Source organism: Camelina sativa, chromosome 9, assembly GCF_000633955.1.
Source record: "Camelina sativa cultivar DH55 chromosome 9, Cs, whole genome shotgun sequence".
In the NCBI taxonomy this organism is placed as follows: domain Eukaryota; kingdom Viridiplantae; phylum Streptophyta; class Magnoliopsida; order Brassicales; family Brassicaceae; genus Camelina; species Camelina sativa.
The window spans coordinates 32,489,963-32,514,585 of record NC_025693.1 but is presented as its reverse complement, the minus strand read 5'-3'; the positions used below and the strand labels follow the sequence as shown (position 1 = coordinate 32,514,585).

Genomic DNA, 24,623 nt, shown 5'->3' with positions numbered 1-24,623 from the left:
ATTTCCGCCGCTTCCGCCGTCGCTGCTAGAGGTGAATCACACCCAGATTCTAAGAAACCAATCGGGTCAGTTCGGTTCCAACCCCTTCGTCTCTCCTTCTCCTCGTGAGTTTCGTTCGTCTCTAATAACGATGCAATAGCTACTCTCTTTCCGATATCTGACTCAAAGTTTGGAACTTTGAATTCGGATTAGTGTTTTTTCTTAGATTTCAATGTAGTTGATTTAGGTCTCGTGTGTCTGTGATGATTAGGTACTCTAAGTCAGGGAATATGTCATCTAGAATCTGTGCTGTGACCAAATCAAATGAGGCAGAGACTCTCTCATCATCATCATCATCATCATCATCATCATCATCATCAGTAGATATGTCACTTAGCCCGCGAGTTCAATCGTTAAAACCTTCCAAGACTATGGCTGTCACCGATCTTGCAGCCACTCTTGCTCAATCCGGTGTTCCCATTATCAGACTAGCTGCAGGAGAACCTGATTTTGATACTCCCAAAGTCGTAGCTGAGGTTAATACATTTCTCCAAGTTGTTTGGAATGTTTTATGTTTTGTCTATCTCTCTCTGGTTTGTTCTGAAATTAATTGTTTCATATATAGGCTGGGATCAACGCGATTCGAGAAGGTTTCACTAGGTATTCGTTAAATACAGGTATTACAGAACTCAGAGAAGCGATATGTCGCAAGTTAAAAGGTAAAAGGAGAACACTTTTGCTTTGTTAATTAATTCCTTTATGCTTGAATGGACTCAAGATCGTTTGTATTCGTTTCTTTGCAGAGGAGAATGGATTGTCTTATGCGCCGGATCAAATATTGGTTAGCAATGGAGCTAAACAAAGTATCTTTCAAGCAGTGCTTGCAGTTTGTTCTCCTGGTGATGAAGTAAATTAAACCAACTCTTCTTTTAAATTTTTCTTATTTGTTTTCTTTGGATATGGTTTTGTTTATAACAGTGAATTTGTATGTTGTAGGTTATAATTCCTGCACCGTACTGGGTGAGCTACACAGAACAGGCGAGATTGGCTGATGCAACACCTGTGATTATTCCTACCAAGATTTCTGATAATTTCTTATTGGATCCAAAGGATCTTGAGTCTAAATTAACCGAAAAATCTAGACTTCTTATTCTCTGTTCTCCTTCCAACCCTACTGGATCTGTTTACCCCAAGAGTTTGCTTGAAGAGATTGCACGGATCATTGCTAAGCATCCAAGGCTTATGGTATATAGTGTAAAAAGTTACTCGATCTGTTTCAATTTGTTTATCTTAAGCTGAAAAAAGTCTGTTTCTTTTGTAGGTGATTTCGGATGAGATCTATGAACACATTATTTATGCGCCAGCAACGCACACAAGCTTTGCTTCTTTACCAGACATGTATGAAAGAACTATGACAATAAACGGTTTCTCAAAGGTAACAGTTTTGTCATTGAGTTGCTTCTGATGTTATTTCAAGCAAATTATTTGCTGATCATATGATATGTAAAAGGCTTTCGCAATGACGGGTTGGAGGCTTGGATATCTTGCTGGTCCTAAACATATAGTGGCAGCTTGCAGTAAATTACAAGGCCAGGTATCTCTATATATAAACATTTTTCACTCTAAACCTTTATCGAAGAAAAGCAGCAATCATGAGATGGAATTGGTTCTGGTTTTTCTTAAAAGGTTACTTCAGGAGCTAGTAGCATTTCTCAGAAAGCAGGTGTTGCCGCACTTGGGTTAGGCAAAGCTGGAGGAGAAACAGTTGCAGAGATGGTTAAAGCGTATAGAGAAAGACGAGATTTCTTGGTTAAAAGCTTAGGTGCTATCGAAGGTGTTAAAATCTCTGAACCTCAGGTGCTTCTCCTTCTATATACAAAGCTATTACTAGCTCATTTATTCTTCATCTTTTTCTTGATTGTTGGCATTGTTTACTTGCAGGGAGCGTTTTATCTCTTTATTGACTTCAGTGCTTACTATGGATCAGAAGCTGAAGGTTTTGGTTTGATCAGTGACTCGTCGTCTCTTGCATTATACTTTCTTGACAAGTTTCAGGTAAGCTCCTTATCCCCAAGAAGTACAAAACAGATCTTGAACTTTGGTCTTAAGAAAGATTGTGATTTGATATGTTTTATTTTGTTTTAACATGTTCGTTTTTTGTGCTCTCTGTTTGTTTTCAAAGGTTGCAATGGTTCCTGGTGATGCTTTTGGAGATGATAGTTGCATTCGAATATCCTATGCCACATCTCTCGACGTTCTACGAGCCGCTGTTGAGAAGATCACGAAAGCCCTTAAGCCACTCCGTGCCACTATTTCCGTGTAAAGGTCCAGACACAAAACTGTGTTTTTTCGATTGTTTATGCTGAAACGGAACGGCCTGTTGTAAACTATATACACATTTTGTCTTCAACCAAATAGTAATAAAAAAAGTCTCTTTGTATACGCTTTGTTCTTTTCTTCAAGTTCATGTAACAATAAACCATTCTCTTCATGTAAATCGTTTATAAGAATTTTAAGGTTGTTTCTTATTTCATGAAGTGTAAAAAGTTTTTTAATGGTGCTTTCAAGCATTACGTGCTTTTCCTTTATACGTCGTCGATTGGAAACAACAACAATTTCTACGCTGATTGCAACTTATGTTCATCATAGTTACCGAATTCGAAGGCAATGCTTAACATGAAAGGTTTCAAATTTCAGACAACAAGGATTGAATATACTTTTTACAAATTAAAGTAGCTGCTTATGGAGGGATAAATTACCGAATTGAGTAACCGAACCGACATTTTTGGTTTATGGTTCGGGTTCAGTGTCTTGGCTGAACTAATCGGTAGAATTTAATTTTGCTTCGGTTATTCCAGAATTTTGGTTTGGCTCTGGTCCAACGTTCAGTTTCTTTAGGTAGTACCAAATTAGACCGGTCTTCACCAAATTTAGATCGGTCTTGACCAATACCCAAACCAAACCAAACCGCGCTCGAATTCAACCAGAAATCAAATGAACCAAAAATCACTTGATTGATTGAAGCTTATATAAAATCAAAAAAAATATACCGGTTAATTTCGAACCAGATTTTACTTCGGCATCCTTCTATCTTTCAATCAATCAATAACTGAACTAACCGATCCAAAAAGTGAAGTCGCGGAGACCTAGCAGCAGTGCTTGCTCAAAGGGGAGGGAGAGCAGTGCGATGTCCAGGGGCCCACCACATAAAGGGGCATACAATTTGGTTTTTCTTTTGTAAAAAAAAAAAATTTAGTTAAAGTTTAATTAAAAAGGGGCCTATAATTTTCATATTACCAAAAAAAGGGTCCATAATCTTATTATATTATAAGGTCCATAATTACTAAGACGTAAAAAAAAGAAATGGAAATTTGTTTATTCCTATTTTACTTTAGAAGAAAATGGAAAATATGTTAAAAGACCAAAAAAAAAAAAAAAGGGGAATGTATAAAATAAAATGGAAATCTGAGAACTCATGTTCTCTTTAAATAGCGACTATCTTCTCCAGTAACGAACATTGCTTCTTCTTGCTTCTCCATCCTTTGCTTTCGTTCATTTTTTTTTTTTTTTGTGTGGTTTCTCCGACGCTTATTCGACCACCATGTTTCGTCGTCTTCTTTATTTCAAGTATTTGAAACGAACCATACTGACAAATGCTACTAAAGTGTGTGAAAAAGAAGAGCTATGCAAGATGGGAGCACAAGAACTTTCTTTGACACTAACAAAGAACGTTGATATATCTCTTAAAGCATACATTTCATCAAAGTTTACGGTGGGAACAGATGTTCACAGCATTCGATCTCACCCCAGCGGTATTGTGTATATGATCAATGAGCTACGTGAAGGTATGATTAAACAATCGGCTATTGACAGGGCAATATCTATGAAAGCAGGTAATAGGAAGCGCTTGCTTGCAACGCTTGATAAGGAAGTGAAGACCGAAGAAGATAAAGTCGAAAAGATATAATCAAGAGAAGAACGAGACAAAGCTTACGCAATATTTGGAAAACCAAAAGAGGCAAAACTGGGAGAAAACCAAGTAGGAGAGGACAACAAGGTTTTCAACCGGTTCATAGATAAATTCATGGATAAGATCCCTTCAAAAACAACAACAGCTGCTAGTCTTACCTATAACTTCTGGATAAACCTTGCACTAGGGTTGCACAAGATGAGCCGGAGGATTACGACATCAACAAAGATGACAGCTCAAAACTTTTAGGTTTCATGGATGAGGAACTGATTGTCCACGAGTTTTTGTAGAATTAGAAGGGCTTTATCCACAGAGTCGATGGCGAAGAACGCTCGTTCAAGGGTTATGATGCCATAGTTAGCGATTTCATGAAGAAGAGAAACAACTGACGTACGAAAGACAATCGATGAGAATTTATTTTCATAAAACCAAATATCAGGTCTTAGATGAATGCTTGAACCATGCAATTCCAGTTTTTTTTTTTTTGTACTTTTCTAAATTTTTGACAAACCAATTAAACGAATCTGTGGAACAAATAAAAGATGTGCTTAGTCAGGTTTATATCTTTGTGATGGGTTGTTAATCTCAAAAAAAAAAAAAAAATCTCAACTTTTATTCAGTGCCGGCTCAAAGGAGAGGGCGAGCAGTGCGATGCCCAGGGACCCACCACATAAAGGGGCACACAATTTGATTTTTCTTTTGTAAAAAAAAGAAAATTAGTTAAAGTTTAATTAAAAAGGGCCTATAATTTTCATATTACCAAAAAAGGGGTCCATAATCTTGTTATATTATAAGGTCCATAACTTTTTTATATACATTGTAAAAAAAAAAAACATGATAAGAGCTAAATGTAACCAAAAAAGGAACCTATAATTTTCATATTACCAAAAAAAAAAAAAGCCCTGAATCTTTTCATGTGTTTATATATTATCAATATAAAATTCATAAAATTTTCTAATACAATATATAGAGGTCAAAAAAAAAGTTTGATCTTTTGTAAGAAAATTTGCCCAAGGGCCCCTAAAATTCTTGAGTCGGCACTGCCTAGCAGGCTAGCACACTCGTATTCTTCTCTTTTAGATGATTGTTGGTTGCACAAACAGGGTGTCTCAGTCCAATAAGAAGCCCTCCATCTAGTATCGAAAGGACGAAGGTCCATGCGGAGTGCGTGGGGAATTCTACATAATCGTGATTTTAAGTATAAATAAGTTAACTCTAAATACGTTTTCACGTTTATCAAAAATCGTTCACACCGGATTCTTACATCGATGATGATCACATTCATTTTATCGTACATATTTTATATTTGTAGTCCAAGATTTTATTTTTTAAAAAACTATATAAATTCGTAATCATTATGTGAATTATTAGATAGTAAAAATGTGTATCCAGCAAAATCTTGAAAATACTAATTCACCCTAGAAACTTCTCAAATTATTCAATCAGAGAATATAATATATTTTCATAAAGTAAACAGTGAAAGCAAGTAAATAAGCAACAAGAAGAAAACGACAAGAGGACAAAGCTATAGTTTGTGTGTCCTGTGTGGTTTGAAATGGACACGGCTAGTAGACGAAACTGTTTGTTAACAAAAGTTCAAAAACGTACGTATGGTCTAGGATGGATTATGGATATGTCGCCACTCGAACAACAAGTCAACAACACAATGCTGATTTATTAACAAATAAGTAAGTATTTTCTCACAGCGCCATAAATTGAAATCCATGCAGATCCGTCGTGAACTGTATGAAGTATGAAGTAAGACATAAAAACATCCAACTACCAAAATTAAAATTTGGTTTCGTCTCATTTCTAATAGGACGACTCATGTTTACACAAAAGTATGTAAAGTAATTAATAACCCCACTTTTATTGCTTTAACTAAACAATCACGCTTTTGGATTGTGGTCACTGCTTCGGCTGCTGCCTTATGTTTTGTCATCTACAGTTTACTCAGAAGGTCCACAATTATTCACGATTCTCTGAAAATGACGTTTCAAACGTGATTTTAACTATCTCAACAGTACATTATACACCATTTAACACATACAAGATCATAGACGTACAATTGTAAAATTGATACTCTACCCTTTATATGTAATGGAGTAACGGACAGATATAGCTACATGCAATTCGATATATTAATGACTCCACATACGATTTTGCGATTGACAACTCTCCACACAACACATTGGTGTATTAGTGTATATAACATATATAATTCTACGTAAACCACAATCACTACACACAAAATCATTTATACTTGAAATTTGAAATACCCGAAACTGAACCGAATACCAAATTTTAGTTCGGTTCAGTTTGGTTTTTCGGTTCTCTGATTAATGTGCCCACTGATCCTTCACCCTTCTAACTTAGCTGCTACTTTACCGTTAACGGAGACGTTAAAAACCACACTCACGCGCTCTTATCAGACGTGACAGCACATCTTCGCCACGTGTCCATCCAACAAGACCAAATTCCACACAACAGATCGCGTGGCGTCCACGCGTCTCTCGGCGACGAAAACGATGTCGCTTTAAAACCCATCGTCCCCACAACAACAACCGCTTCTTCTTCCTCATCCCTGGGGGAAGACAAGGAAGGAGCCTTCGAGTGTCTTCACGGGTTTAAAAAAACAAAAAGAAACTTGTCTTCACGTTGATCACGCCACGTGTATGGACCCAGCTTCCATCGTGTCTCTCACATTCTCGAATTCACTCACACTTGTGGCTTAGCTCCCCCTCAAGTCTCTTTGGGCTTTAGAGTGGGCTCGAACTCGAACCATCGTAAAACACAGAGAATCCGCCACGTGTCCCTCCCTCCTCTTGCCTTCTTTGTCTATATATCATCGCTCTTTGCTCGTCGATTCGAGATCACACACACCAAAACCACCAAAAACACAGAGCTTTATAAAAGAAAAAACAAAAATGTTCATCGAGAGTTTCAAAGTTGAGAGCCCGAACGTGAAGTACACAGAGAATGAGATTCACTCGGTGTACGATTACGAAACTACAGAGGTTGTTCATGAGAATCGTAACGGTACATACCAATGGATCGTGAAACCAAAGACTGTCAAATACGATTTCAAAACAGACACTCGTGTCCCCAAATTAGGGTAATTATCTAAAAAGTTTCAATCTTTTAACTTGTTTTCTTTGATTTCTTCACTTGAATTCATCTGGGTCGTTTTTAAAATTCACATTTTTCGATTTTATGATCTTTGGTGGTGGATAGGGTTATGCTTGTTGGGTGGGGTGGAAACAATGGATCAACACTAACCGCTGGTGTCGTTGCTAACAAAGAGTGAGTTGTTTAAAAATGGAATCTTTGATTTGGATTTTGGCTTTTTGTGATTAAACTTGCGCAAACTTTGTTGTTGTAGAGGAATCTCGTGGGCGACTAAAGACAAAGTGCAACAAGCCAATTACTTTGGTTCACTCACTCAAGCTTCTTCGATTCGTGTTGGTTCTTACAATGGTGAAGAGATCTATGCTCCTTTCAAGAGTCTTCTTCCAATGGTGAATCCAGATGACGTTGTGTTTGGTGGTTGGGACATTAGTGACATGAATTTAGCAGATGCCATGGCTAGAGCCAGAGTGCTTGACATTGATCTGCAGAAACAACTTAGACCTTACATGGAGAACATGATCCCACTCCCTGGGATCTATGACCCTGATTTCATTGCTGCGAATCAAGGGTCACGTGCCAACAGTGTGATCAAAGGTACTAAGAAGGAGCAAGTCGATCACATCATTAAGGACATGAGGTAATTATATTATATATAACCTTACATATATGTACAGAGACTTGTTAGTTTAGTGTATTGATGTGTTTGGTGTTTGGTTTGATGGAATCTTTTAAAGGGAGTTTAAGGAGAAGAACAAAGTGGATAAGTTGGTTGTGTTATGGACAGCCAACACAGAGCGTTATAGCAATGTGATTGTAGGGCTTAACGATACCATGGAGAATCTAATGGCTTCTGTTGAAAAGGACGAGTCTGAGATCTCGCCTTCTACGTTGTATGCCATTGCTTGTGTTCTTGAAGGCATCCCTTTCATCAATGGGAGTCCTCAGAATACTTTTGTCCCTGGTCTTATCGAATTGGCTATATCGAGGAATTGTTTGATCGGTGGAGATGATTTCAAGAGTGGTCAGACTAAGATGAAATCCGTTTTGGTCGATTTCCTTGTTGGAGCTGGCATCAAGGTAAAAGAAAGAAACCCTTCTTGTCAAGAATCTAATTTGGTTCTCTGTTGTTACTTGTTAGTAGTAGTAAAAGGTGATTTATCGCTAAGATTTGCCTTTCTTATTTGCAGCCTACTTCAATTGTGAGCTATAACCATTTGGGAAACAACGATGGCATGAACCTCTCAGCGCCTCAGACTTTCCGCTCTAAGGAGATTTCCAAGAGCAATGTCGTGGACGACATGGTGGCTAGTAATGGCATTCTCTTTGAGCCCGGTGAACACCCTGACCATGTCGTTGTCATCAAGGTTTGATTTGGAACCATAGGCCAAAGGCATCAATTGCTCCTTTCTCTTTTACTCATTTTAAAAGTCTGAAATCTTACAAGTGTTCTGAATGTTTTGCAGTATGTACCGTATGTTGCGGATAGTAAAAGAGCAATGGATGAGTACACGTCCGAGATATTCATGGGAGGGAAGAACACAATTGTGATGCATAACACTTGTGAGGACTCTCTTTTGGCTGCCCCAATTATCTTGGATCTTGTTCTTCTCGCTGAACTCAGCACCAGGATCCAATTCAAAGCTGAAGGAGAGGTTTGTATTCAGTGAGTTAGTACCTGAGAAACCTGGGATAGCTATAATCCGAATTTCTAATGTCTGAATCTCTTATATTATAGGGAAAGTTCCACTCTTTCCACCCAGTAGCTACCATACTCAGTTACCTCACAAAGGCACCTCTTGTACCACCTGGAACGCCGGTGGTGAATGCTCTGTCAAAGCAGCGGGCAATGCTGGAGAACATTCTTAGGGCCTGTGTTGGGCTTGCGCCAGAGAACAACATGATCATGGAGTACAAGTGAAGGATGAAGATGAGGAAGAACAAGTAAAGGGACCTAAGACCTTAGGAGATGAAGACTTATATGCTCCATTGTTTCGTCAATATATATAATTGTTTTGTAAGTATATTATATGAATGTGTGCGAGAGAGATAATATGGGGAAGCGTTAGCGTTAAATTGTGTGATATGGATCTTAGTCGGTTCATTTGGTGAGAAGATCAGCTAAGCTTTTGGATCAAATGTGTAAAAGAATGAAAAGTAACTATGCTTTTGTGTCTCCTTGTAATATAACCAAATTTATGATCTATTGTATGAATATGGTTTTCAAATCACAATCTGTATTTATCTCTCATGAATCGTCTTACCAACAGAAGACAGCAATAAAGACACAAAGGACATAAGAAGCTCATACAAATGTCCAAATCATAAAGCTTGGTCTTGTCTACTATTTGGAATGAAAGAAGAAGCATTAAAAGATTAGCATGTGGCAAGTGAGACCATTAAAGGGTGAGATCAAGAACTACCAGCAGAAACCATCATGAACTCGCCTTCGCAAACCAAAGCGCCACCCACATAAGCTTTACCTTCCATCTTAGCAAGCCCGAACCGTTTCTGGAACTTGAGAAGAGTCATCCTCATAACCAGTGTGTCTCCTGCGATCACTGGTTTGCGGAATCTCACTTTATCAATACCGGCAAAGAAGAAGTTATCTTGAGAGCCTCCTACTTCAGGCTGCAGCATTACTATACCTCCCACTTGCGCCATTGCCTGCAATATGCAAACTCAACTTTTTTTCAGTTAAGTGATACTTCAAGTCCTTTTTACGTCATTATACTAACTCGACTGTGGAAACGATCTTTCATCTAGCATATCATGGCCTATCTATTCCGATTCTACATTTGAAACCTGTATCAAATCAGCAAAGTCACAAACTCTTTCAAGTTTTAAAAGTTGCATCTCTCAGAACCTCCATTGCTTAAGGTAAAAGTTCAGTTTTGCAGATATTTTCACACAGCAGATCTTAAAGTCACTCAACAATAATATACTCAACACTATTAGTCACAAAAGGACCACTCAACTCAATCACCAACCAGATGAAGATCTTTACAGTAATTTATCAGAATCCAAGACCAACATCAAACTAGCAGAACATCAACTTCTCGTCATTGTTAAAACCCATCTTCCACTAAATCTATTTGAGCTTCTTGAAGACAAAAAGTTTGCAACTTTTAAACAAAGAAAACGACTTTTTTAATTAAAAATTACCTCAATCATGAGAACACCAGGCATGATGGGTCGCTCAGGGAAATGTCCAGGGAAGAAATTGTCATTGATTGTGACATTCTTAATCGCTACAGCAGAAACACCTGGTGTATACTCTATCACTCTATCTACCAGCAGAAACGGGAACCTAATATATAAAAATCCATCAAAAAGGATCAATGTTTTTTCAAACAATGGGGTTCAAACAAAACACATCAAATCCTCGAAAGCTCTTGTCTTTTTTTAAGTTTTACCTGTGAGGCAATATCTCTCTGATTTGGTTAATGTCCATAACCGTTGGGAATGCTGGGTACTCTGAAGAAGAATTATAGAGAAACACAGATTGAGATTCGAAAGTGAGAGACTTGGATTCTAAGAAACATCAGGGAATTGAGAAAGAATCTTACTGAGTTCGATTGGTGTATCTTTTTCGGATGTGGTGTTATCGCCATTAGTAGAGCAACGAAGGGAGAGGGGAGTGGATCGTTTGCTGGGTAGGAGAGAAACAGAGTGAGATCTGGAGGAAGAGAGATGCAGAAGCGGCTGATGATGATGGTGGTGATGACTCAATGAGTCAGAGCCTAGGAACAATACCGAGTTGGAAGTAGTAGCCATTATTATCAAGTAACAGTGAAGAGAGTGTGAAAGATTGTGAGATGTTTCTGTAAGCCTGAAGGTGAAGGTGAAGGAGCGGAGAGTCCAAAGGTTTGTGTTAGTTGAGCAGAGATTGTACAATGAAATATAAACCAAAATGGAGACTTAAGAACAAATGGCCTATTAGCTCAGTTGGTTAGAGCGTCGTGCTAATAACGCGAAGGTCACAGGTTCGATCCCTGTATAGGCCACTTTTTTATTTTTTGAAAATTGTTTTACGTTATTTACAACATTACAAACTTGAGCATTATTAATTTCTTCGATACTTGGGGTGCTTTCATCGGAAATGTGACTAAATAAATGTTTCAAAGGCAAAAATGGCCTTTCAATGGATCATAGAATCAACATTTTTGACAATTCGTTTGTTTTGATTTTCTGCCTCTTACAATTTTGTTTTTCTAAAATATGTTATGTTTTAGGTTTTAAATTTTCTAAATTATTAAATAAAAGTTTTAAAAGAAAGAACAGTGAATGTGAAAAGCATGTAGCTATAACAATAACTCCCCAACCAACCATGTGTGGTTAACTTCACCATTTTATCTTCAACGTTATCATAAAAAAAAACTTTTTTTGGAAGTAACCATCTAAATTTAAGAATTAGATTTTTACAAAAATCGAATTTCCAAACAAAACCTAAAATTACATAATCAGGTAAATTAACTTATTTTGAAAAAAAAAAATTAATAATCAGATCCTTGAAGTTGTAATTTACTTTGAATCTTCGATGGCTAGCTTCCCTTCGCGAATCATCTCTGGCTTCTTTTACTTCCTCGCAGGAAGAGACCAACTAATCTATCAAACAAAAAAAATTGGTTCAATTCAATATTGACTCATTGGAGAATGAATAATTTAATTATTTTTTTTTGTCATCTCCAATACTGAGTCATAAATTACGTCTTAAAACTTGAAAAACATGTCTAAATACAACCCATTAAAAACATATTATTATATTTCTGCGAAAACGACTAGATCCAAAGCACATATAACCATGGCATTTTCCTATTGGCTTAATTTCGTCCATGGAAATTAAAAATGAAATATTGCAGCTGACGATTTACTTATTTTTTATATAATAAAATATAATTTGACATTTGTGAGAATTTATTTGTATAAAAATATTTTGAGACGAATTCAATGGACGCAGCAGCAGCTTTAAAAGGCTCGAGAGCTTCAGAATCAGAACAAGCAAAGCCACGAGCGACCCCAAAAAAAAAGTTAGTTCACATTATAAGTTTTTGAGTTTTTCTTAATTCTACCCTAAAGTTTCCTTTTGATCAATTTCAACCCCTTCTTTGTTCATCCTCTGTCTTGTCTTTCTAAAGAGTGTTTCTTGATTTCATCAATGGCGGCCATAGACATGTTCACAAGCAACAAAGATCTCTATTTCAACTCTCTCATAGAAACTGCTCCAATTTCTTTCCGTGAATCCAACGCAAGCTCTGGTTTTAACCAACCTAAGCCTCTCGGTCTAAACCAGCTCACACAATACCAAATTCACCAGATTCAGAACCAGCTTAACCATAGACGCACCACCACAATCTCAAAGCGAATCCGAACGAAGAGCTTCTCACCTTCTTCTTCCTTCAAAACCAAGAATCTCTACAGAGGCGTAAGGCAAAGGCACTGGGGAAAATGGGTCGCTGAGATACGTTTACCCAAGAACCGAACCCGTCTCTGGCTCGGAACGTTCGAAACCGCTGAAAAAGCTGCCTTGGCTTACGACCGAGCCGCTTTTCAGCTCCGTGGAGATATCTCGAAGCTTAACTTCCCGAACCTCAGACACGAAGACGTTAATCCCCTCCCTTCCTCTGTCGATGCCAAGCTCCAAGCTATTTGCAAGAGTTTGAGAAAAACAGAGGAAGCTGGCTCTGTTTCGGATCAAACAGAGGAGGAGACTTGCTCTGTTTCAGATAAAACAGAGTTTTTCCTACCAAAAACAGAGTTTGTCCTGCCAAAAACAGAGCATTTCGAGTTCTCCGATGTGTCATCAAGAACCGACAAGAGCTCGAGTTCGAATATAACATTCCTGGATTTTTGGGACTCTGACTTTGAAAAGACAGGGAGCTTCGGGCTGGTGAAGTTTCCTTCGGTGGAGATTGATTGGGATGCAATTAGCAAACTGTCCGATTCTTAAAGTCTGTTATTTTCTGTTATTTTTTCTTCTGCAACTAAATTTTTTCACAAGTAGCAGAGGATTTGGTAACACATTAGTGAACCGAAATTAGGAATTTAGCACGCTGCATGCATGCATAAGAAATAAAATAACATTCAAACAGTTTTATTTTTCTCGCCAGTTAAACATGTTTCAATCCTCTGAGTGAAGATATCTACAAGTTCGTTCATTATACATCTTTGGGCACGTTAATTAAAGATGTTCCTACTCCTATTCATCGAATAATGTAATGTTGCATCAAATAAAGATCAAGAAACTCTAGATTGGTAAGTTGGGGAAGCCGCCAAGAACTTGGTCGTTGTGCCTCTTGTAGAACCACGACTCTTTCATTTGTCCCTCATCCCTACATAGAGAATCATTTTTGCGCTTATTTTGGTGTTCGGAATGGCATAGTGAGGGACAAACACTCGAAACAGTCTTTTAAAGAAGATATACCTTTGGGCCGTTGCGGTCAGCTAGCACCTAAATCAAAATCCAAGATTTGATGAAATATATATAAACCAGGCCCAAAGGATAAGTAATTGCTAAAGGGGATTAATACTGTTAACCATATTGCCAGGACCATGTTTTGCTGAAGTAGGTGTAACTTCTTCATTAATATTGTTGCCCAAAGTATGATGTTTTCTGCAGAAAATTTCCACTTCATAAAATTTAATCTGAAACAACTTGTTTTGTAAAGATATTATATGATGCATCATCATTACATTTTAGCCAATCCATATAACTGTAACTAGTGTTGTATGGATTTTTGTTTTATTTATTTGATGGTTTCAATTCATATAAAAATCATCAGATATAGTTGGTTTGATTTTTTATATTCTGCAATGTATTTTCTTATTGGTTAAATTAGTTTTAGTTGATGATATTTTTGTGTAGAAACGGTAAACTAAATAAAAGTTATCATTCTCTATGTAAAAAATCTTACTAATTCTTTAAACATTACGTACTTAACATACCAGGATAAATATGAATTATTATTATTATTATTATTAATAAAAATATGAATTATTACTACTTTACAATTATCACTGTAAAATATTTAGATGTCTATTTTAGAAATTCATAAATCGCGTCAAGTAATTGAATAAAAAAAATCGAGTTCTAGGATTAATGCAAGACACGTAGAAAAAGCATAACTCCAACACTAAGCGTACTAGGATTCATGCATCCTACACTGCTACACATTAATCACAAAATATCTCCATCACCAACTATTTCCGTTGGAACCGTTGAGTTCCTTTGATCTACAAAATGCATGATTACTTCAATGGTTTGTCTTTTTCATTTACTTATTTTACATCCTCTTGGAGATTTCTATATTATATGTTTCCAACGAGGTGAAGAGATTCTCAAATCTTGTGGGTTCCTGATCAAAATATATATGTACTCTCTGGACTTTCTTTTTTGTTTTTTTTTTGGACAAATATATGTACTCTAGACTAGAGAGATAGTATATATTATATATTATATAGTCTTTTATATGAACTAATTTTATATCTTTAAAAAGCAATCAATAAATAATAGTGGTTGGCGAAAATCAATAAATTAATAGAGTGGTGTCTTCTATAATAATTTCGATCGTTTACATGTTTTGGGTTCTTAATCAGCAAATATATAGGATATGGAAGATTTATATGTAAAACAACATAAAATTTCATTCAAAACTAAACTAGAATGCTAAAAATGGAAAAACTGATAAAAACACATTTTTTTTTTCTTTTTTGCATAACCTATTAAATGTTTATTTGGCAAACAAACCTATAGAATTAATACGCATATGTTCTTGATTTATGATGCTAAAGATGTCCTTTGGGAAATCAACACTAAAATCTTTTGTTTGCTGTGTTTTTGTTTGATAGATCGTGTAGATTAGTGATTATATCCATTGAAAATTTGAGGTACATTTGAAAGATTAGCGACTTTTGGAGTAAGTGAAGAGTTACCTAAGACATTCTCCTTTTAAGCCATTCATTGATAATGCCATTATCGTATGGAGACATTTGTCTATAAGCTTGTGCTTGTTTGGAAAGATCATCATAAATTATTAAAGACACTGGCTTCTTTTGTTGTTTAAACAGTTTTTTTTTTTAATGGGAAAAATGGCCCAATTGATGAGACAAGCACTTTAAAACTTTTTAAAATTTATTGTAACAAATTAAAGTCTGTTAAAATATATAAAAAGATACATTTTTGTCATTTTTAATGACAATTATATTTGTAATTATTCTCGACTTTCAAGTCTATAATTGTTAATTAATCTTAAGAAGATACCATGTTCTAGGTGAAGAAATCTAGAGACTCTCGTTTTATTCACACATGACAAAAGATGATGATGCAATAAAGCTGCACATAGATTATGTTAAATTAATTTTTAGAATTTTGTTTTTAGGTTTTTTAGGATATAGTTTTAAGAAGATAGGATCTAGTATTTAGACTTTAGAATTTAGAATTTAGTCATTTTATATATTAAAAAGGATGTATTAAGATAATAATATACTACAGTATCTTCTAGTTTTGGTTTCTAAAACACCTTGTAATTGCAAAAAAAAACTTTAGCAACTTGATCGAATGTGAGATATATTGACAATAACTTTATTGTTGCTTTCCAGTTAATATTCCAAAAATGAAAGCCAGCTTTCTATTTCTCCTTTCTTCCTTTTAGTTTCTTTATCGTTAATAGGCCGAAAATGATTGAATGGGAGTTTATTAACTTTGTCTGATATGTTTTTCAGTTTTTTGCTTTTAGTTTAAATATTTCTCTGTTTTATAAAGAGTGTTATTTAGACACTTTTTTCTTGTTATAAAAAGATTGTCATTTTACGTTTTCAATACAGTTTTAAATAATAAATTCTCTGTTTTATTCCTATAATTTGAACTAATTAATTAGAAAAAAAATTTTAATGCATTTATAAAGGATAAAATATAAATTTAGATAGTTTTTTAATTTGTGTGCATTATATCAAAATGATACTTTTTAAGAAATAAAAGGAGTATATTAGAAAAACATGATATGGTATTTTAATTCTTGAAACTCTTAAACAGTTCAAAGCTTAGCAACACGGATGGTTAGGTTTTTTTTTTTTTGGCAAACGGATGGTTAGGTTATATTCAAAAAAAAATTCTATTTTAAATCTACTAAAATAATACAGAAATTATTATTGTGTTTGCACTATATCTAGTCCCATATTTGGTGTGAACTGTGAAGGGCAATGTTATTTCTTGTGAGATTTCTTTTTTTTGGCGACAAAGATTCCCACCATATAGGGTCTGACTGGTTTAAACGCTGCGGTTGCAGTTGCGGTTGCGGGAGATTGCGGAAGCGGGCGATTGCGGTTTCAAGCGTTATTAAGCGTTTTGAACGACTGGTTTAGCGGTTTAAAATTGGTGCGTTTGCGGAAGGTTTACGATTGGTTGATCAGCGGGTGCGATAGCGGTTGGAACATAATAAATGTGATATATAATATATAAATTTTAAAAACACCCATTTTTTTTATTAAACTTGATTTATAATTAAATTTATTAAAACAAATACTAAAATAATTATTCAAAAAACAAATAAATTTTATATTTAAATACTTATTCCTTTATGCATTTGGCTTTTCACTAAAAATTTAATCAAATAATTTGATAAATTACAAAACATATGCTTTAGATCGTAGATCGTTTCTCTTTTCTCTTAGATCGTGGCTCAATAGTTTCATCGGTAGGAATGGTCAAGTGAGAGTTGAGAAGAGTCACTGGTGATTTGGTTTAATATTTTTTATAAATAATCTTATTTTCTTAAATTTATGATGAAATATTATATTTATTTAGATCTTTTTGAACTTATGTGCGATGTGCCATTAAATTTACATCAATTTTTTCGGGTTATTATTAATTGGAATATTATTTAATTCTAATTGTTTATTTTATAATCTCTACAATCATATTTGTACTTCATTTTCTCCCATCCTTAATGAGTAAAATGGATAGATAGAAGATATAACAAAAAAAAATTTCATTATCATTGATTCCTTTTAAGTTTAAAAAAAAAAAAAAAATTCTAATCGCAATCGCCCGCAACCGCAAACGCTTGCAGGAGGCAGCTTTTAGAATTCAGTGGTTTGAAGCGGTTGGAAGCGATTTGGAGCGACTGGGAGCGATTTGTGTGATTGGTTCCAATCGCTAGCAACCGCTACCACCCGCAAACGCAGCGTTTGCGGGAGGTAGCGGGAGAACCAGTCAACACCATAAAGGAGCTTGGTCTCTCATCAAGTGTCTCGCAAAAAGTTATTTTAAATATCTCAATACAGAAATAGTATAAAATTTTGAAGATCAAAAATTTTGCACTCTACAATTATAATAAACTAGAAAATGAATCGCAACGTTAATAATATTTTTAACAAACAAAAAACGTTAATAATATAATGTATTGTGTTTTAGTTGTCTTTTTAGAGATTTTATGTTATAATTTATTAAATAAATTCGGAATGTATAGTATATTTATCATATTCTTATAATATTTCTCCTTTTCACTATAACATTTAGAAAAGTTGACAAAAAAAAAACATTTAGAAAACTTATGGATTCAAATAAGATTGTTATGAACTTAGTATAGTGGTAAGGGTGATAAGGTTAATTAAGAGCTAGGAGCATAAGAACAATAATGTTTAAATTACGTATTTATCGATACAAGGTGTGCATCGGTCGACACATCTAGGGATTTGATGAAGACACGAGGTTGCATCAGTCGATGTAAGGGCGTTGCATCGGTCGATGCAAAGAGTGTGTCGGTCGATGCAAGGGCGCAATGACGATGCATATGTTTAGAGTTGTCTAGTTTGCTTGCTTTTGTGTATTGTTTGTGTTTGTCTTTTCGCTTGTGTATAACCTAATAGATGGAATGATCGTCTCACTGAGTATTGTGATAATACTCACACATTTCAATTGTTGTTTGTGGTGCAAGTAAAGGCAAATGTGATCATGGAATCAAGACAATGAAGATGGAGATGTTCTAGAGGCTTTGACGTATTATCTGGCTTCTGTTAGGTTGTTAGAGTTTGGTCTTTAGAATGTTGTCTAGGATTGCTGATTTCTTAGTTTATATTATTTTTTTTGGAATTACTCGATTTGTCTTGGAATATTATTTTAGTTATTTAAGTATTTGTTGGATAATTGATAGTATTGTAATTGTTGGTTATTTCCGCTGTTTGATTTGAATGTTGTTAGGTTGTTTGTAAACATAGGATCAATAGTTAGTTATTATATTAAAAAGGAAAAAAAATGGGTCGGATTGTTTCAATTTTTTTCCTAATTTAACAAATAAAAAATTAAGTTTTAGTTTAAATTTAGTAATTGTTTTTAACAAAAACTGAACTGTCCTTTTATTTAATGGTTGTTGGTGGTTCATTAGAAAAATATTAATTCTGTATCATCTAAAGACGATGAGACGAAGAGTGATAGTAATACGAATAAATATGAAAGTATTCTTTAACAAAAATTAAAACAAAAACAAAAAAAAGTAACATGATATGTATGATTAGGTTATATGTCTCATGCACGACATTTTCCCACATGTTTTATTACTTGTAAGCATTTTATTTCTCTATTGTTAGATCATTGGCTAACTAATTTTGTAATTTTTTTTTTCTTTTGTTGTTATTCAATGGTTTATAAGATTTGAATTTTTTGTTTTGTTATCAATGGACGAATTGGATAGTAGTACTAACTCTGTGTCTGTGTAGACATCGGTCACGTGGCGGGTGGAGACAATTTTGATTCGTTGCACGTGAAGTGTCGGTCCAAAACATGGCTTAGGTAAACCTAAAAGATCATGTACCATATCATCTTTATTAGTACGTAAAAATGAAATGATAGTTTATTTATCTTACTTCAGAGGTCCCATGTAAGTATAGAGGTCTACGAAAAAGCGACTGCACAAAGGTTAAAAAACAAATTCGTCGTCAAACAAAATATTGCCACCCTTTGGTTACGAATATGATAGTTTTATTGATATCTTGATATAGGGTATCACCGTGTCTGTGTATTGGTTGAGTGTAGTAAGTGTGACTTGCACCACCAAAATCTATACAATATTTATTGTGAATAAATGATAGAGTAAAGGAAAATTAGGAAAAAAAAAAAAACAAACATGAAAAGTCAGACATTACTAGCCAGATGTAAATAAAATATCTCTCAAGAGTATCAGGAGGATCTCATCACGAACTCAAGACTAAGATCTCAATTAATCAACTTAATTTTTTCGTTAGATCTCCAATAAGAGAACACAAACTATTACGGGAATTTGCTAATTAATGTTTTGTTTTTGGGACTTGCTAATGTGCCAGACTGTGAGAACTGAGAATGAGCTTCTCCTTCCGAAGTGATTTAAATTGTGGAGGAGCTTATCGCCGTAAAACAGCTCCGAACTGAATTGAGAGAATTTGAGAATTTGAACTTGTATTGCTATTGCTGGAAAAAATATTCGATCCCTTACAACTGACACCCCCCTTACATATTTATACCGACCAATTTATTACTAAATTAATGCACCATTAATAGGACGCGATTTGCGCGGTCTAATTAATCCTCTTGAATGCGGGAATCTTTGACCGGGACCGAGCTGCGAGCTGACCAGCACGAAGCATCTCCGCGCTCTCTTCCTTTCTCCGGGCCTGATGGGCCGATCGCTAATTCGCTCCTGGCCCAGTAGACGAGCCCGGCCTAGGCCCTCTTGCCTATTGCCCGAGATGGCAGATCGTGGGTACAACAGTTGCCCCCAAAGTCTCCCGAGCTGAACAGTTCGGGGGACTTTTAACCTTCAAGCGATCAATTTCGGGAAACTGAATATTCCCCATATCTCCACGATTTGATCGTGGTAATGATGGGATTTGCCTTCCCGAACAAGACTCGGGGCCCACTAGGTGGCGTGTTATCTATAAGAGAGAGAGAAAACGGTGCGAGACCTTTCACTTCCCCAGATAATCATTGCTCCCTGGTTCCATGTATAAAGGTAAACTCGGCATCTCTCTCTTTCATTCTTAATCCCCAATTGTGCTTGTATTTTCCGTTCTCCAATTTTCTTACTTTTCGTCTGTAAACTTCTTTACTTTCGCCAGAAAACCCTTCACTCTTCCTGTATTTCCTTGCTACTTTTACCGGAAAAGCATGTCTCCGCCGAAATCCTCATCGGGAAAAACCGCAAAACCCTTGATTCCGGGCGTTTTCAACCCCACCAATCGTCGAATCTTTCTGCGGAGAACATAGCCGAGATTAGAGGATCCACCGGGATTCCGTCGGAGGTAGAAATCAAATTCCCGGAGGCGCATGAGTCTCCGGAGAACCCCCCTCCAGGGTACTGCTGCGCGTTCGAGATTTTCTTCTCTGCGTGCGGTCTGTCATTCCCCCTTCCCGAACTCATCGTGAAGATGATGTTCGAACTGGGCTTCGCTCTTCCTCAGATGTGCCCTAACTTTGTTCGGACTGTCTTGTGCCTTCAAACTCTGGGGGAGGAGTTCAACTACCAGCTGTCTTTGGCCGACTTCCTCCAGGTATACACAGTGAAGACTGGTCGTACCAAGGGCACGCTTTACGTAAGCCCGCTTTCCGGGCTAAAGGTCTTTGACGACCTGCCCGAGAAGGATGAGAAATGGCGGAAGTCCTACTTCTTTTTCCCGGTTAACGAGCTCACTTTCGGCCACCGCGTGAGTTCGCACGTATCGAAGTGGACTTCGAAAATCAGTAGAATAGAGTTCCTTGCTAGGTCCAGGTTAGGTGTTGCTTGACGTTCCATCTCACCTTTTTGCTGTTTCTTTTTCAGATCACTTCGAGCGCGGATTGCTTTGCCCCACATTCGCAGAATTCTTCTCGAGGTTCTGCAGCCAGGGACAGATTGCTTGGGACTCTTTTTCTTGCGAAATAATCAGAGAGTCCACGGCGAGGCTCGGAAGGCGTTCTCTCGTCTGTTCCACCCCCTTGAGCGTTTCGGAGATGAATTACAGAGAAGAAAGAGCGTGCCGAGCTGCCGAAAAAGAGGCAAAGAAACAGATGGCGATGGCCCTCGCCGAAGGCAAAGCTTGCATTTCTAACAGGAATTCCTCCGTTCCCGAGGTGAGCGGGACTTCCGTGCCTCCAACTGGCTCTCCCGAGCTTGGTACAGAATCAACCAGGGCTCCTGCTGGCCCGTTGATTCCTCCTGTGATTGTCATTGCTGATTCTAGCGATGAGCCACGGGAGATCGCTGCTTCCCCCCCAGCGCCGAAGAAAACCTCTGCTGAGGCCTCCTGTCAGCAAACTGATTCATCAAAGAAGAGGAAGGAGCCTGAGACCGCCTCCTCTTCTCGTGAAAAGGGGCGAGCCCAGACCGGCCCATCAGGTGGTGAGCGAAATAGATCTAGCTCGAAAGACAGGAGCCCCTCCTCGGAGAGGAGATCTAAGGAGGCCCCACCGCCAAAAGACTCTGGAGATTCCTCTGGAAGAAACCCTCTGAGGGAACAACGTCATTCCGCCCGAGGTAAAAATTTTTGTTTTTTTTTTTTTTTTTTGAGGTGTTCTTACTTTTATACCTTTGACTGTTCGATAGTTGATGACTGAAATGACTTTGCTCGAAAATCTTTCAGTCCCCCCTGCATCCCCAGCCGATCTAATGAGGAGCTACATTCGACCGGGGTTCGAATTCCGGCATTTACTGACATGACCGAGGTCAACCGTGCGAATTTCTTTCGCTTCGCGGATAAAATCGGCGAGGTAAGTATATTTTTTTTTTTTTTTNTTTTTTTTTTTTTTTTTTTTTTTTTTCTTACAGTCACTTACTAAGCTACCATTTTCAGCTAATGATGGAGTTTAACTCCTCGGTGGCTTCCTATGAGGAGCAACTGTTCGCTTCCCCGTCATCTTCCGAAGTGCATCTCCTTCAAGAAAGGATTGCCGACCTAGAAGCTCAGGTAAAGGAATATGCCCGTCTGGAAGCCGAAAATGCTGACACCGTAGCGAAAGCCGAGCGGATCCGAGCTCGGATGAAGAAGGCTGAGGTAGAGGTGCTCGACCTCGGGGTTGCTAATGAAGACCTCCGCGACAAGCTGAAGAAAGCGGGGGACCTTTACTTTGAGGCGGCAGAAGATGCCAAGGCAGCAAAAAACAGACTGCACGANTTTTTTTTTTTTGCGTACCATTATTAACAAAAAAGTTTAAGAAAACTTTAAATTTTATTAATATGGATAGCTGGACCCGAAGTGGGCTGCCTACGTACCCTTATCGGGATCAAGCTGAATCGTAGTTCGATACAAATAAATTAGCTGTAAAAAAGTTTAAGGTGTAGAGAATTCTAAGACCTCGGGACTGGTTTTCCTTCTGAATCCTCGAGCTGATAAACTCCATTTCAGACTTCGCGAGTAATTCTGTATGGTCCTTCCCAATTAATTTCCAGTTTTCCTGCATTGAGCTCCTCGGTATTTTCATAGACTTTCCGGAGGACGAGGTCGCCCACTGCCAAGGGTCTGCCTCGGACTTTGGAGTTATAGTATCGAGCTACCGCGTTCTGGTAATTCTGGATCCAAACTAACGCCTGGTCCCGCCGCTCGTTGATTGTATCGAGAGTATCCTGTAGGAACTCCTCATTTTCCTCAGCTCGGAGTGGGTTCAGCGAGGCACGGACTCCAGGGACCTCTATGTCAGCTGGGACTACGGCATCGACTCCGTAGACCAGGGAGAAAGGTGTTTCATTAGTGGACCGGCGAGGTGTTGTTCGGATTGCCCAAAGAACGCCCTGCAGCTCGTCTGGCCAGCGCCCTTTGCGAGAGTCGAGCCGTTTCTTCAAGTTAGCAAGAATAACCTTATTCATCGCCTCGGCCTGCCCATTACCTTGTGGGTAACGCGGAGTTGACTTATTGAGTCGAATCTTCCACTTCGCGCAGAACTCTTCAAACTTCGAGGAGATGAACTGCGGACCATTGTCCGTGACGATTTCGTGAGGGACCCCGTAGCGATAGATTATACTTTTTAGCACGAACTGTTCTACTTCGTCGCTTGTTACTTTCGCATAGGCTGCCGCTTCCACCCACTTGGAGAAATAGTTAGTAAGAGCGAGCACGTACTGAACTCCTCCAGGTCCCCGATGTAACGGACCGATGATATCCATCGACTACCTCATAAATGGGTAAGGTGCGGATACTGAAGACAGGAGCTCGGTGGGTTGATGAATTGACGGGGCGTGCTTCTGACACTTCTCACAAGTCCGAGAATATTTTTCGCAGTCCGTGACCATGGTAGGCCAGAAGTAACCTTGCCGTTTGATTTTGAAAGCCAGAGTCCGCCCTCCGGAGTGATTTCCATTGGGGCCATCGTGGACAGCTCGCATCAGCATTGTGGGTTCTCTACCAGCCACACAAGTTAAATAAGGACCAGCTACACTTCGGCGTAGAAGTATTCCGTTGTGAACGCAGTACCGCGCACTGACGACCTTGAGCTTCCTGGCTGCCCATTTGTCAGCTGGGAGTTCCCCTTTTTCCAGGTAAGCCCAGATCAAGCTCCGCCAGTCATCTGCCCCCCATCTGTTAGAATTCGTGCTGCTAGGAGCAGCATGTGGGATAATAGCTCGATTGTCAACTGGTGAGCTCAATTGGTCCGGAGTTGAACTCGCGTCTAGCTCAGCTTGAGGTGGGTGAACTTCCATCGGAGTGGGCATAACGGGAGCTGGATCTTCCGAGGGTAAGGAGTCCGCAACCGCCTTACGAGCTTCTTCCTCAGCTGCCAACTGTTTTTTAACCGCCCGAGTGACGACGTTTGAACTCTCTAGACGGATACTTAGTAACTGGATGACTTCAACGGGGATAATCCTTGTCATCGCGGGATCCGAGGTGGATGCCAGAGATGCTAAGGCGTCCGCAGTGGAGTTCTCACTTCGTGCGATCTTAGTGATTTCGAACTCCTCGAACTTAGTGACTAACTCCCGGGCTGCGGACAAATAAGCTTCCATACGANGCTAGCCCCGCTCCAGATCCGAGCTGCCGAGATCAGGGCTAACCGAATGCTGGTCGAGGAGATCTCCAGGGGCGAGATCCAAGATATGGAGGCCGAGCTCGGGCTCCTGAAAACTGACGAGGAGGAAGCCGACGAAAAGGTTTCAAAGGTAACTCCCCGTGATCTCGACCTCGCTGCATTCTCAGACCTCTTGGCGGATACGCCCGATCTCTTGTGTAACGAGCATCCGCTTAGCGTCACGATCGATGAGTCTGGTACTAACCTCGGGCAAATCTCGAATAAGGGGGTGGACGACTATCTAGCGAACACCAGGTCGGAAGGGGAGCTCGCAGAAATGGGTCTGGCTTTATCCGAAGCGGCGTCAGATCCTGCTCTCCCTAATCCTTAGTTTTTACTTTGGGGTTGTTTTGGCACGAGTTGCCCCCCGTTTGTAATATTTATTTTCAGACTTCTCTGGAGTGTTTTGGTCGTGGTGACCACTCCATAAAAAAGTTTTGTTGTGCCATGCGAACTAAATTTCCACAACCTTTGGTTTTGAAAAGATGACGAGCAGAAATGAACTCGAAGTGAGAACTTCGGTTAAATAGTTCGAAAATGGCACCC

At 38.2% G+C, this 24,623-nt stretch overlaps 5 protein-coding genes and 1 non-coding gene across 7 annotated transcripts; 5 read left to right on the top strand and 1 right to left on the bottom strand.

Moving 5' to 3' along the window:
- LOC109124540 (bifunctional aspartate aminotransferase and glutamate/aspartate-prephenate aminotransferase-like) lies at positions 7-2,512 on the top strand. Of its 2 annotated transcripts, none has more exons than XM_010430838.2 (10): positions 7-104; positions 251-515; positions 605-698; positions 783-886; positions 976-1,224; positions 1,301-1,414; positions 1,490-1,573; positions 1,666-1,836; positions 1,921-2,034; positions 2,162-2,512. In XM_010430838.2, exons 2-10 carry the CDS (start codon positions 270-272, stop codon positions 2,300-2,302), a joined length of 1,317 nt encoding a protein of 438 aa, XP_010429140.1. In that variant the 5' UTR covers positions 7-104; positions 251-269; the 3' UTR covers positions 2,303-2,512. The 2 variants fall into 2 exon arrangements, with proteins under 2 accessions (XP_010429140.1, XP_010429141.1); XM_010430839.2 differs by having other exon boundaries at positions 7-65; positions 2,162-2,302.
- Positions 6,812-9,255, top strand: LOC104713664 (inositol-3-phosphate synthase isozyme 2). The gene is made up of 7 exons (XM_010430836.2): positions 6,812-7,064; positions 7,184-7,252; positions 7,332-7,715; positions 7,813-8,155; positions 8,266-8,442; positions 8,542-8,730; positions 8,814-9,255. The coding sequence occupies exons 1-7, from the start codon at positions 6,877-6,879 to the stop codon at positions 8,994-8,996; spliced, it is 1,533 nt and encodes a 510-aa protein (XP_010429138.1). The 5' UTR covers positions 6,812-6,876; the 3' UTR covers positions 8,997-9,255.
- LOC104713665 (3-hydroxyacyl-[acyl-carrier-protein] dehydratase FabZ) lies at positions 9,293-10,929 on the bottom strand. The gene is made up of 4 exons (XM_010430837.2): positions 10,645-10,929; positions 10,492-10,552; positions 10,241-10,385; positions 9,293-9,742 (listed from the first exon to the last, which is right to left on the bottom strand). Exons 1-4 carry the CDS (start codon positions 10,850-10,852, stop codon positions 9,488-9,490), a joined length of 669 nt encoding a protein of 222 aa, XP_010429139.1. The 5' UTR covers positions 10,853-10,929; the 3' UTR covers positions 9,293-9,487.
- On the top strand, positions 11,009-11,082 carry TRNAI-AAU. The gene has a single exon. It is a non-coding gene; the product is annotated as a tRNA-Ile (tRNA).
- LOC104713663 (ethylene-responsive transcription factor ERF056-like) lies at positions 12,095-13,608 on the top strand. Its single transcript, XM_010430835.1, has one exon. It carries the CDS (start codon positions 12,234-12,236, stop codon positions 13,023-13,025), a length of 792 nt encoding a protein of 263 aa, XP_010429137.1. The 5' UTR covers positions 12,095-12,233; the 3' UTR covers positions 13,026-13,608.
- LOC109126497 (uncharacterized protein At3g60930, chloroplastic-like) lies at positions 19,927-22,219 on the top strand. The gene is made up of 5 exons (XM_019230095.1): positions 19,927-20,055; positions 20,162-20,783; positions 20,863-21,555; positions 21,662-21,710; positions 21,847-22,219. Exons 1-5 carry the CDS (start codon positions 19,927-19,929, stop codon positions 22,217-22,219), a joined length of 1,866 nt encoding a protein of 621 aa, XP_019085640.1.